This window comes from Otolemur garnettii, unplaced genomic scaffold (assembly GCF_000181295.1).
Source record: "Otolemur garnettii isolate 467f Iridium unplaced genomic scaffold, OtoGar3 scaffold00019, whole genome shotgun sequence".
NCBI lineage: Eukaryota > Metazoa > Chordata > Mammalia > Primates > Galagidae > Otolemur > Otolemur garnettii.
This window is the reverse complement of record NW_003852414.1, coordinates 17704532-17717763: the sequence shown is the minus strand read 5'-3', so window position 1 is coordinate 17717763 and position 13232 is coordinate 17704532. Positions and strand designations below refer to the sequence as shown.

General features: G+C 39.9%; 1 protein-coding gene across 1 annotated transcript; it reads right to left on the bottom strand.

The window, feature by feature from the left end:
- Positions 1 to 2019: 2019 nt before the first annotated feature.
- CDNF (cerebral dopamine neurotrophic factor) lies at positions 2020 to 13161 on the bottom strand. The gene is made up of 4 exons (XM_003786800.2): positions 13006 to 13161; positions 7484 to 7611; positions 6308 to 6449; positions 2020 to 2430 (listed from the first exon to the last, which is right to left on the bottom strand). The coding sequence occupies exons 1-4, from the start codon at positions 13118 to 13120 to the stop codon at positions 2252 to 2254; spliced, it is 564 nt and encodes a 187-aa protein (XP_003786848.1). The 5' UTR covers positions 13121 to 13161; the 3' UTR covers positions 2020 to 2251.
- Between the last annotated feature and the right edge of the window lie 71 nt (positions 13162 to 13232).

The following is a 13232-nucleotide window of genomic DNA, read 5'->3' as shown; positions in this document are numbered from 1 at the left end:
AGCCTTAGCCCAGACCCACCAAATCAGAACTCACATTTCAACAAGATTTCTGGGTGATTTGGATGTACAATTCAAGAAGTTCCTATTACCTAGGTTTTCAACCTGAAAAAATGACACAGAAATATGACCCAATTTTGAGATCAGACATCCAACATACTATTTTCAAACAACACATTTCTTGATAGGTTCAAAACGCAAATAGTAAGTAAAACAAATATAAAAGTTAGGAGTTTTTCAGAAAGTAACTTCGGACTTTTAAAAAATATAATTCAAAATAAAGCAGGTGTTTTACACACCACAATCAAACTGCTAAAATCCAGAAATGAAATCAATTTTGGCCATTCATTACACCAAACATTTTTTATTCTCATTTTTCAGTTACATATAAATATGGACATTTCTCCTTAGGATTCATGAATTCTAAGCGCCGTTACATCCCAACTGTCCAGCTGAAAATCCATTTCAAAGTGAAAATGATGCCTTCAGTGTATATGTTCAGGCTGGAAAATCTTCCACTCCCCAAAAGGACTCCCAGGCAGAAACGCAATTCTTCAAATGAACAGGGTGTTTGGAATCAATTACTTTTAGTTAATTTTCATAATTTGTCCATAGCAGTTTTTTCAAAAAATTTATATACAATAAAATGCTCACATCTGACCAGATGAGTTTAACCATCACATTTACCCATGTAACCACATCCCCAATCAAAATGTAGGACATTTCAATCACTCCAGAAAGTTCCAAGGAAATTTACAGTCTTTCTCCCCACCACCTACCACGTGGAGGCAACCACTTCTACCTTGGGTTTCTACCCTACAAGGCCTCAGAATAGAACCAAAAATGATTTCACAATTTTATTTTTATTTTTTAATTTTAATTTTATTTTTAATCTCACTCTGTCACCCTGGGTAGAGTGCCGTGGTGTCATAGCTCATAGCAACTTCAAATTCCTGGGCTCCAGAGATCCTCTTGTCTCAGCTTCCCTGAGTAGCTGGACTACAGGCATGCTGTGTCCCGCTACTTTTTCTAGTTTTAGAAGAGTCAGGGTCACTTTTGCTCAGGCTAGTCTCAAACTTCTGAGCTAAAGTGATCCACCTGCCTCCGCCTTCCAGAGTGCTAGGAGATTACAGCCATGAGCTACCATGCCTGGCCAGATTTTACAATTTTATAGCTGATAAAATAGCATTAAGAACCATAAAAAAAATGTTGTCTGTAGATGTTCTCAATAGGCTCTAACCATCTCTCAAAAGTTTAATATGTGACCTCAAGGAATGAAAAAGACCTTGACCTTGGTTTAATTAGCAATACAAGTGTGGCTACAATCTGCCAAAATATTGGGTATACTTAGGTGGATTCTGGTTCTATTCACTTTAAGTAAGTTTCCTTCAAATGGGACATAACTATTTCCCGTAGTCCTGCCCAGCCATTTCTGATCCCAAAGAGAGCAAAAATGTTGAGTGATTTGCAGATGAAAATAAAAACTTCACTTTTTAAAGAAATGTTTTGATTATGTTAGGTAATTATTGGAGGTTAAAATTATAGGTTAGATGAGGGAATCTATTTCTTTTATCCTAGTCAAACACGTTTAAAAATCATTAGTGAGCAGGTTAGGCGCCCATAGCTCAGTGTTAGGGTGCTGGCCACATACACCGAGGTTGGCGGGTTCAAATCCAGCCCAGGCTGGCTAGGACAACAATGACAATAACATCAAAAAAATAGCAGGGCATTGCAGTGAGTGCCTATAGTCCCAGATACTTGGGAGGCTGAGGCAAGAGAATCGCTTAAGCCCAAGAGTTTGAGGTTGCTGTTAGCTGTGACTCTACAGCACTCTAACCAGGGCGACAGCTTGAGACTCAGTCTCAAAAAAATAAATTAAATAAATAAAATAAAAATCGCAAGCAGAGAGGCACCTTTGTGCATCCTCTTCCCTCTTGGAACAAACTGACTTCATCAATTTTCAGCAGTTCATTTTTCCCAGTTTTAGGAGACAGGCAATGATAATTTGCACAAGCCTTCCAAGAAAAGCAGGAGAAAGGTACTTGTAGGGTTTGGAGTGCTGCCAATGTAAGGTATCAGTACTATTAGTAGTTTTACTCATAAACGTGCGAAGTAACAAAATTCCGAGGTATAATACTGACATAAAAAGCATGAGACCAAATACAGCGCAGTTCCTGGCTGTCATTACTGAACATGTTGGTTTCCTAGACATTTCTTTCCTCTAATCACAAGTCCTCGAGTGCCCAGTTCCAGGTCAGAGTTCCGTTTTGGGGTGCGTGGCCATGTGCTTGGGGGCCAGTTCTCTGATCAGATCCACGTAGTCGGTTTTCTCTGCACAGGCTCTGCACTCTTCCCCCCAGCGACTGAGGATCTGCTTCAGCTCTGCCACTCTCATCTTCCGCAGGTCGACTGCTGCCAAGTCCAATCTCTTCTCTAAACGCCAAAAAGGAGAGGCACAATTAAAAAAAACAAAACAAGGCCGGGAGCCGTGGCTCATGCCTGGAAACCAGCACTCTGGGAGGCCGAGGTGGTGGATCACCTGAGCTCACGGGTTCGAGACCAGCCTGAGCTGCAGCGAGACCTCATCTCAAAAGATAAAAAAGAAATAGCCGGACATTGTGGCAGGCACCTGTAGTTCCAGCTACTCGGGAAACTGAGGCAAGAAAACGGCTTAAGCCCAAGAATTTGAGGTTGCTGTGAGTTGTGACGCCATGGCAGTCTACTACTAGGGACAAAGTGAGACTGTCTCAAAAATAAAATAAACCCAAAATATCCTCCCTGGAATGCTTACACGTAGTGTCACTCATCTTGGTGCTGAGTACCTGATTATCCAAATCAGAGTAAAAAAATTCCATTTTCCATGGACACCAAGACATACGTAAGGAAAACGGACCACGATGGTTCTTCGTGTCATAGGGTTTCATATCTTCAGGTTTTGTATCAACAGGTTTCGTATCTATGAGTTCCACATCGGGGGGACTCAAATAAGCACTGATGTGATATTAATAAAATGTGATAATACGCATACTATGGAGTACTTGGCCATTTAAAAAATGGCAATTTTTTATCTTTTGTGCCAACCTGGATGGAACTGGAAACCACATAAGAATGGAGAAACAAACCCATGTACTCAATACTAAATTGGAACTAATTAACCAACACTTAACTGCACACGTGGAAGTAAATCTCATTGAAAATAAAGTTTGGGGGAGAGCAGAGGAAGGGGTGGGTAAATTCACACCCGCGGGGCACAGCGCACACTCTCTGGTGAAGGGCACACTTACAACTTTAACTCAACCTATACAGAAACAAAGCAGGAAAGTAAGTGTACCCCCTAATAGTCTGGAAAAAATATTTTAGAAGAAAGTTTCCCCCAAGAAGGATCCGGGAAATAAATAAAAATAACAATACAACAATTTCAAAATATAGAAATAAAAATAGAATAGTATATCAACTATTTACATAGCATTTACACTTCACAGGTGTTCTAAGAAATTTAGAAGTGAGTTAAAGTAGATGAGAGGATGTGGGAAGGATTTCAGTATCCAAGCGCGGTCCTAGAGCAGCACCGGCTCGGTACTGAGGGACAAATACGAAGCTATATACAAAGAGCTATCTACAAAGCTATTGGGATGATTTGTGTTTTTATCTGACTTTCTGTCCAAGAGATCATCTTTGCATCAAAACAAGGTAATAAGAAAGAAAGCCATAAAAGGCAGTCAGTGCCTTTGGGATGGCCTTGGTTTGTGGCTAAATGAAAGCCCTAACCATTATTAGCCAGCAAGTTCTGGTTCACTTTTTCTACAAAGATATGTTTTCCTTAAAGCAGATGAGCAAACAGGTTACAAAGCACAAGTTTTAAAGAAAAATGTAAAGAAACCCAAACACGTGAACAAAGCATTCTCACTGAACCTTAATTGTTTTGGACCTCTGTTTAAACTCACCTTTCCCGATAGAATTACTAAATAATCAAGCATTTATTTACCGCCCTCTGTGGTGTACCCCACTTCTCTAATGCTAGCGCTTCGCTGCCAGTCAACCGGGCTCTTACAATTCTTGCCAATAATACTTGTAATCAACATCTAACTCCCCTAGCAACACTACTGTTTATTGTTCACAGATTATGTGCAGAAAATATCAAGAACTTGGCTACCTCTCCATTGCCAAGCCCAATATAGAAAAAAAAAGCTCATCTATAATATACTACTACTAATAATTTACCTATCAGAAAGGGTTAAACTTCTCTTTCAAAGCAAAGTCTTCTTTTGCCCCTTGACCGTCTGCCTGGTGTTTGTTTTGAACACAAATGCAACATTTAAGTTTACTTATTAAACCACTAGTAGCAGCCCAGGACTTTCTCAACTTGACTTCCCTTTAAAAACTCTCCCTTTTTTTGGGTTTTTTTTTTTTTTTTTGCTGTTTTTGGCCAGGGCTGGGTTTGAACCAACCACCTCCAGCATGGCAAATGGGGCCGGCGCCCTACTCCTTTGAGCCACAGGTGCCGCCCAAACCTCTCCCTTTTTCCCCCCAAGTAATAGAGTGTAACATTTAAAGACATTCAAAACGTAATAGTTGTCAAGTGATTTGTCAAAAATTTCTAATTAAGTGTGTTCTAATTCAAACGTTGGATGTTAAAGCCTTTTTTTAATTTGGAGGCTCAGCTATACACAATACTCCCAAGAACCCTTACATTTTTATAGTGATTCCTCATCTTTTTAAATAACAAAGCAAGCAAACAAAAACCACCTTTCAGGTCAAAAACCAAATGGCCCCTTCCTAATGGAAAACATACTCCAAGTTTATACTTACCTGATGTGTTCATTTCATGGCTGACAACAGAATACCTTTAAACACAGAAACTTTTACAGCCCAAATTATGAATATCCCACAGCACAAAGGCCCCTTATTCAATCTCATCTTTCCTGGCAATAAATAGCTAGGGATAATTTAAAACCATTGATCTATTCAAGAAGCTGAAGGAGAGAAATTCTTCTGTGCAAGTATCTGTTGTTTGAGTTCTTCTCACTTGGCATCTGGCATTAATTATAAAAGGGGGAAACCCTCTCTGATGGCCTAAAACTAAAAAAAAAAAAAAAAAAAAAATTCATACAAAAATTAAAACTAGTTCACAGCTCCCCAAGGGCCTCTAGTGGCCTGTGCTGCCAAAACATTAAGGATTCATTGCTTCTTCGTATCTGATTAGTTTTCTATTAAGGAGCCCTGTTACGATCCCTTGCATATAGGAGAAGTCATTCAAAATAAATTTGTTGAATGAATAAATCTGCATAGGTTTGTCCCTTTTGTGAATGTTGTTTTTGTGGACTCAGTGATTTCTGCCTCTGCTTCATTACTTTTGAAGCCAATAAAAAGATAACTACCCATAATAATCACCCTGGGAGTTAGGTCTTGCGGTTGGCAAATTGAGAAATAGATTGTCTTTGGTAAGTTCCAACCTTAACACCTATTTAAAGCTAGCTATGTAGCGATGGTGCATAGGTTTATTACACAGCTGTGTTGGCAAATATGACTATGAAAACTTAAGAGCTGCATGCTAATTACTTAGGTTATTTTTTTTTTTTAGGTTATTTAAATGAGTGTCTCCTGGTAGAATTTTAGGTGTCATCAAGGACAGGCTGAGGGAGGAATTCCTTTTATCACACCTCCTTTATCACATCCTTTTATCACACCTCCTCAATCTATCCCAAAGTCTGGCCCAGATATAAACCCTCAGCATAAGAATAGTTCCAGCCATCTGAAATTTGCAAGGCCAAGGATAATGTTTTAAATAGAACATCTCCTTCCTTTCCTTGCTCTTTATTTTAGGTACCTTCTGATAAACTATTCATCAGGCAAAACCTGACTTCATGTGAATAATCTATTTCCTAAAATTTAAAGTTGACAGAATGGTAGATGTGAGGAAGAAAGATACAATCACACTTCAAACTTTGCAGGCCTTGCATCATCTCCGAATAGACACAACCTTTGTCTTATTGGGTTACCAAGAGCTCAACCACCCAGAGTAGCTGTTCTCTTTATATTTTGAAATTTTCCTTGCCTTATTATGTTATGAATTTCAAATTTGTAGTTTGGGGTTGGCAGCGTTGACCTAAGGCTGATGATGTCAGTACTACTGTTCATTTCTTTCCTCAAAGAAACTCAATGGCGTTAGGCACCATTCATCAGCCCAGCAACCCAATGGGTGAGTGGAGAATTCTTCCTCTAACACTGACTCTTCAGAAACTGTGGCCCTGAGTGAGGAGGTTTGGCAATCCACTGGACGTCCCGGGAAGAACCCCAGCCTCTGGCGTACCATATTTCAGCTCACAGATCTGGCTGTCCATCTTCTTCAGCTTCTCACAGATCTTCACGGCAGGCATATGCACACTCATTGGGCGTGTGACCTCACTTAGGATTTTCGTGGCTGCGTCCTTTGTGGCTCCTAGATAATAGCACTGAAGGAGAAAGAAGAGGAGTTAGCGTCCCAGAAAATGAACACGGCAACAAAACAAAGCTATGGGGAAGTGAGAAAGAGGTTAACCTAGTTATGGTCCCGTTATTAAATTTTAACCCCTGCTGATGAAGCTACCAGGAAACAGGTGACTCCGTTCTGGTGATCATGCCAATTAGCAGCACCCTGCTGTTCATGTGGTGTCAAGAGACAACTAGGACAGCCACACTTACTGTTTTCTCTGTGCCAGGTGCAGCTCTCAGTGTTTTCAAGGTATTAACTTATTTACATCACAGAACGATCCTGTGACATAAGTGCTGTTATTATTCCCAATTTCTACCCAAGCCCACTGAAGGTCACCTGGCTAACAGAAGAGACAGAATTATAAAATCCAGCATTTGGGCTCTTTTCCATCATACGATACTGCTTTTCAAACTCTCTGACATAAGAATTTTCCATTTAAAGATATAAAACTTAATGTTACAAAGAAATGATGTTAAGTTTCCCAATGCACCCATGGTGAGCAGTCAACAATGCAGATTTAATTGACAAATTCAACAACATGATTTTAGGCAAAAAGGGATGGGCCTGAAATTGTCTTAAGTGGTGTAGAACTGTGTATTGAAACAAGCCCTACGTGTATGCCCAGGAAACACCATATAAATTGCACAGTAACAAAACAGAAATGGATCATTAGTTATGTATAAATACTAAGAATGTTTGGATAGATTTGACTCATTGTCTTGGTGACAAATGGAAATTCTACCCACTCTTAACTCAAGATGACAAATTCTCATCAGGAATTCTGTTCTATAATTTCAGTTCAGAAAATGTAGAAATGGTTGCCCATGGTATACTCGGAAAATACAAGGAAACCGGATACATTCTGGATGAAAATACCAAGACTACATTTCACTGGAAAATAGATTTCTGCATGCTGAAATCTACAACAACGTAGAAGGACATTAAGCACAAGATGAAAAAGGAAACTGTCTTATTCAAACACACGGAAAAATGGCAAGTGAAAATTTAGCATACCAGGCGGTTTTCTTTTCCTTTGGCATCCAAGCAAAAGCTGATCAATTCTTTCTCTATGGTGTCCAGTGAAAAGTTAACTCCTCTGTCTATTAAGGAGCTGTAGAATCGGTTCAAGAATTCTTTACATACTAGAAGGAACACAGAGATACGTCGGTATGCACAACTTAACCACCACCATACCTGTGTTTATGACCCATTCCCCACATAAAAAAGTAGGCATGGGTCAATGCACCATGACAGTGGATTCAAACACTAAGAATGGTTTCAGGCCTGTTGCTACTTAACAAAAGCTTATTAAATCAATTAATCAATCGACATTTGGAATCAAGTTCCACTTAACATGAGAACTTTGCCACAAAATTAAGTTAACCTTAAAAGAAAATATTGCTTTCTAAAGGATGTGATCTTGAGATAGCTTAGTTTTAAGCACGGAGTAAAACCTGAATGGTTATCTTGAATAAAGCTTCTGGTAGTTTCCATATGCCTTCATAGTCCATCATCATGACCCTTCAGTGAAGCCCCAGTTTGAACAATTGTATTCAGCCTCCATGTCCAGAGCCAGTGGAAGGGATGGCACCAAGAAGATAGTCACAGAAGATGAAATCTTGGTGCACTGAACAACTTGTCTTTGGGTGAGATACACCTAATGACACTGAAATTTATTTTTATCAAAAATCATGATATAGATACATGGAACCTGCTACGGAGGAGGTGTATGGGAGTGGACATAATAGAGCTAAGGCTCCATTTTCCATAGTAGAAAGGTAATAAACATCTAAAAATGGAAAATCAAGAAACAGCATTTTAAGCAATTGGTTTAGGTTTAGTGAAGAATGTATCACATGAAACAACTGAAATAATTGGAAGTAGCTGCCCAAAGAAGCAAAGGAGAGGGTTCTAACATTTTCCAAATAGACCCAGAAAAAAATATTTACATTTTAAATGTATAGGTACATGTGACATTTGATTTTTAAATATTACAAAACTGTTAATAAAAAGGAGGCATAACCCCTTCTCTAAATAAAAAGGGGAGGCAAAGACTTGGAAAATTGTAAGAAAGCACTATAAATATTATATTTTAATAAATGAAAAAAACAGGTAATGTGGAAAATGTCCTAAAAATCCTAACAAACAAAAATAGACTCAAACAGAAATAAAAAGGTAAACATAACCTAAATTGAAGCAGTAATTAAAAATCTGTTAGAAAAAAGAAGGAACTTGTTAAAAAAAATCATAATCAAGTAAGCATTAGAGCTGATGTGACGATAGCTTATAATTAGAAAAGCTATTGATATAATGTATTATATGGTAATCTCAAGATATGTATTTTATAAAATCCAGTTTCTTCTCTTGAAGCATGCATATATACAAACTGACCCCAAAACACGTTTATGAAAAACCAAAAGCAAATAAAAACCAAGAAACGTTTGTAAAAGTTTTGGGGGAGTACACCTAATTAGATACCAACAATACTTCTTCTTCTTCTGTTTTTTTTTTTTTTAAGACAAGTTCTCACTGTGTTGTTACCTGGACTAGATTGTAGTGGTTTCATTAGAGCTCACTGTAGCCTCAAACTGTAGGCTTAAGCAATTCTCCTGCCTCAGGTTCCCAAATAGCTACAGGCATATGCCACCATACTCAGCAATTTTTTTTTTTTTTAGGAGATGGGATCTCGCCATGTTGCCCAGGCTTATCTGAAGCTCCTGGCTTCAATCCTTCTACCCTGGCCTCCCCAAATGCTGGAATTAAAAGTGTTGGCCAATGATTCCAGCCAATTCTGCATTTGAATTGCTGCTGCTACAGGATGATGCTTTAAGGAGTAAGGTTCTGGTTCACCCACCCCTTCATCAGCTCTCTACATTCTACTATTAAATTCACTCATTAAATTTCAAATTTTTATTATGTTTTTATTCCACAAGCTCTTTTTAGTTCTTTTTCAAATCTTCCAGGTCATTTCTTACTTCCTGCAGATATTTTTAAACATGTCTTTTATGCCTTTAGACATAAGTGTTTTATGATCTGTGTCTGTGAATTCCAATATCTAAAGTCTTAGGAGTATGTTTCTATTTGCTGTTGTTTCTAGTGTTGCCCATGGTACCTAATTTCCTTGCTTATGTTGTGCTGTGTCATGTGTAATAAGCTTGAAACTTAATTGGGAAGATTTTTGGAGGCCTAAGATGAAGGTGCCTTATGCCCAGAAAGGATTTGTGTCTGTACACTGGGGTTTAAGGGGCTACTAGCCCTGTTTTAAACTTATCAATAGTTTGAAGTTTTTGGACCCTTGATGTGAATTTTGGCTGAAAATACAAGTGAGGGACATTTTATGGTTACAATCCCTCAGAGATGTATTTTTTTTTTCTTTTTTCTACCCTGCTTGGTGTCCAGGCAAATTTCCTTATCCACCTAAATGGGTTAGGTATAGGGCGTGTTCTCCCTTATTCTGAGGGAATGAACTTTTGGGAATCAGATTAAAAAGAAGAGTCTTTTAGTAGACAAAGCTCCCCACACTTAAAGCAAATCCTGGGCTTGACTGTCCCCTCCACCCCCACCCCCACCCCCACAACTCTTACCTATACACTAACTGGCAAATTCACTCAAGACAAAACAACTCTAAGTCTGTTTATGAGCAGTATTCCTCAGCCAGGCCAGCAGGATTCATTTATTTATTTATTTATTGCTGTTTTTGGCTGGGGCTGGGTTTGAACCCACCACCCCTGGCATATGGGGCTGGCGCCCTACTCCTTTGAGCCACAGGCGCCGCCAAGCAGGATTCTTTCAAAACTAAAGTCAGATGGTGCTACTGACTGAGCAAAAGCTTCTTGTGGTTTTCCACATCACTCAGATTAGGAGTAATTACATGAATTCAGCCTAGAAAAAGTGCTCCATACCTCATGACTGAATATCACTACTGTCACCTTCGAAGTACTCTTCTTGGCAAGCTATGCCCTGATGCCAGCACCTAGTACATCCTTCAGAGTAACTTGGGAGCTCTTTTTCAGGAATGGCCATTAGAGCTGTCATCCTAAGAGGTCTGACAATAAAGTTCATGAACTCATCCTAGAAAAGGTGCTTTGAAGGGTGGATTAGTTGCTAGCACTGGTTCATAGCTTCCCACGGGGTGTGCTTTGTGATATTTGGCAATCTATAATTATTTCAGATTTAAGTTTTTAAATAGTGCCATAACAATATAATCCTTTTAAAGAGACCTAGAAACATTTACATTTTTCCAGTAAGCCTCACATTACCTTACAGAGGGCTCACAAACTTACATATCCACAGGTATCAGGCAAGGAAAATGAATGAGTTAAATAATTAGAGTCTAAATTAAAAAAAACCAAAACTCAACACCTGGGGTATACACGTTCTTCATAATAGAACAGGAAGCTGGGCACAGTAGCTCACGCCTGTAATCCTAGCACTGTGGGAGGCCAAGCAGGTGGATTGCCTAAATTTAGGAGTTCAAGACTAGCCTGAGCAAGTTGGAGAACCTGTCTCTAAAAACTAGCTGGAGGTTGTGGCAGGCACCTGTAGTCCCAGCTACTCGGGCAGTTAAGGCAAAAGGATAGCTTGTGCCCAAGGGTTTGAAGTTGCTGTGAACTATGATCTCATGGCACTCTACCCAGGGCAACAAAGCAAGACTGTCTCCAAAAAATAAATAAATGAAATGAAATAAAATAAAAAGAACAGGAAAAACCAATTGCTACTACATGGCCATATGTGCCTGTCTTGCTGGGTCATCTGGTTTTTCAAAAAAAGCCAAGAAATCTGAATTTTTATATGAAATCTCCCAATTTTAAAATGTAGCTGATTAATTTTTTTTTCAAAATACTTTGTAAACTTAACACATAAATAGTTCCAAGGTGGCTCACAAACCATCCCTTTTTTACTTTTGCTCTAGAATATATATCCTACAGCATTTAATCTTACACGTTGAGGAGAAACTAAGAAAGGCTCATAAACAGTAATAGAGCCATATCTAGAATCTAATTCTCTTTGTCTCAAAACTAGTATTTCCCAGGTGGCTCCCATGGCTCAAAGGAGTAGGACACGGTCCCATATGCTGGAGGTGGTGGGTTCAAACCCAGCCCTGGCCAAAAACTGCAAGAAAAAAAAAACCCTAATGTTTCCTTCCCCAGTGATCATACAGGCTCTTTACCTAACAAATGAAATATAAATACAGGTTATTTCAGACATGCAAGTTAATAATCACAACATACTGTAATAAATTTAAGAAAGATGGCATAAGCTTTACATTGAGTTCAAGATGCTGTCTCTTCTGAAACTTCTAGATAGAAGCTCCAGAAATTAAATTACTAATGACTCCTTCAATCTACACCTCACAAATTTGACCTGAATTGTATAGGATACAATTGTATGGTATCTTTAAGCCAAATTATAACTTAGCTGAACAAGTTTAAAATGCAGTAGAACATCTATAAGTTGACCACCCAAGGGACTGTAACAAGCTGGTCAACACATGGAAGTGGTCAACATAAGGAACTATGCCTACTCTACTTATATGTACATGTGGTGCATGTCTGGTCTATGAAAAGTAGGTCAACTTAAGGAGGTGGTCAATGTAGGGAGGTGGTCCGTTATGGAGGTTCTACCGTATTATGTAGCTATTTAAAATTTGTGGAGGAAAGGGTTTAATTACTGCAGGGCTGCTAGAAAGCTGGACTCCAATTACTAAGACTTATCGTAAGGCTATACTCACCGATTCATTCAACATACTGTATATCGTGAGCCTACAATTTCCTGTTCACTTGGGATAAATTCTCAAGGTTAGGGGACATACATTTAAACTAATTCAAGGAACGATAGAGTGCTGCAGTAGTCCAGAAGGAAAAGGCAAACATAGCTGCTATTTATCTTCCCCAAACAGCTCTCTAAAGTTAAGTATGCTGATTTTGCAAGAACAGCCCCAGAGCTAGTGGGCTCAGTGAGACACAGACCCACGTGTTCTGCCTGTGGCCCAGAGCTGAGACACTGGGAAAAACAAGAAAAGGAATGGTTCTTTCCTTTTCCTCTCTTAAAGAGTTAACAATGTCCTCCTTTGTAAAGCAGCTTTACACGTTTGCTATGTCCTCTGATGTACGCCACCCCAACTCCGTGTCATGTTTTATTTTTCTTTTTAGAGTCACAAACGAGCTGGGACTTGAAAGACGTCTTCTGTTCAAGGAGAGGCAAGTCTCGCCGGTTAGAAGCAGCAGTTTGGCGCCAGGGTCAGCCGAATCTAGCAACGTATGCACAAAATCTAATCCAAATCGTAACCCCTCAGCTTCTATTGCGGCAGTTTAATAGTCACAGCAAAACCAGAATGTGGCTTCGAGGTGTCACCGGGCCCGGCTCCAGCTTTTTTGTCTAGGCTCGGGCGATGTGAAATTAGGCACAGGGCCTGCATTTCCTGGGTGAGATGTTATTTATATAGGCAGGGCCGGGAGCAGCCAAAGCAGACAACAGCTGCGCTGCGCGCCGCCGCAACGCGCCGCCGCCATGCAAGCAGGTCTCACACTGCTCACCTTCGCAGTCTCCCCCCGGCTGCCCCCCGGCCTCCTGGCTCAGCGCGGGCACCGGGTTAGAGACCAAGAGCCCGGCACAAAAGGCCACCACTGCAACTGGGCCAGCGCACCTCATGCTGGGCCTGCACAACTCTGAGCACCTCAGCCGCCCGCGCCTACCGCCTGCTGCGCAGCTGTCGCCGCGGGGCTGCTACTCCTCAGAGAGGGAAAGACTGCCCGCAGTTGCT

Excerpts from the sequence above, each read along its gene's own strand:
- CDNF (XM_003786800.2), bottom strand. The coding sequence starts at position 13,120 with ATGAGGTGCGCTGGCCCAGTTGCAGTGGTGGCCTTTTGTGCCGGGCTC. Across the intron at positions 7,612-13,005 it reads GCCGGGGGGAGACTGCGAAG|TATGTAAAGAATTCTTGAAC; the intron begins GTGAGCAGTGTG and ends TGTTCCTTCTAG. Across the intron at positions 6,450-7,483 it reads AAGGAAAAGAAAACCGCCTG|TGCTATTATCTAGGAGCCAC; the intron begins GTATGCTAAATT and ends TTTCTCCTTCAG.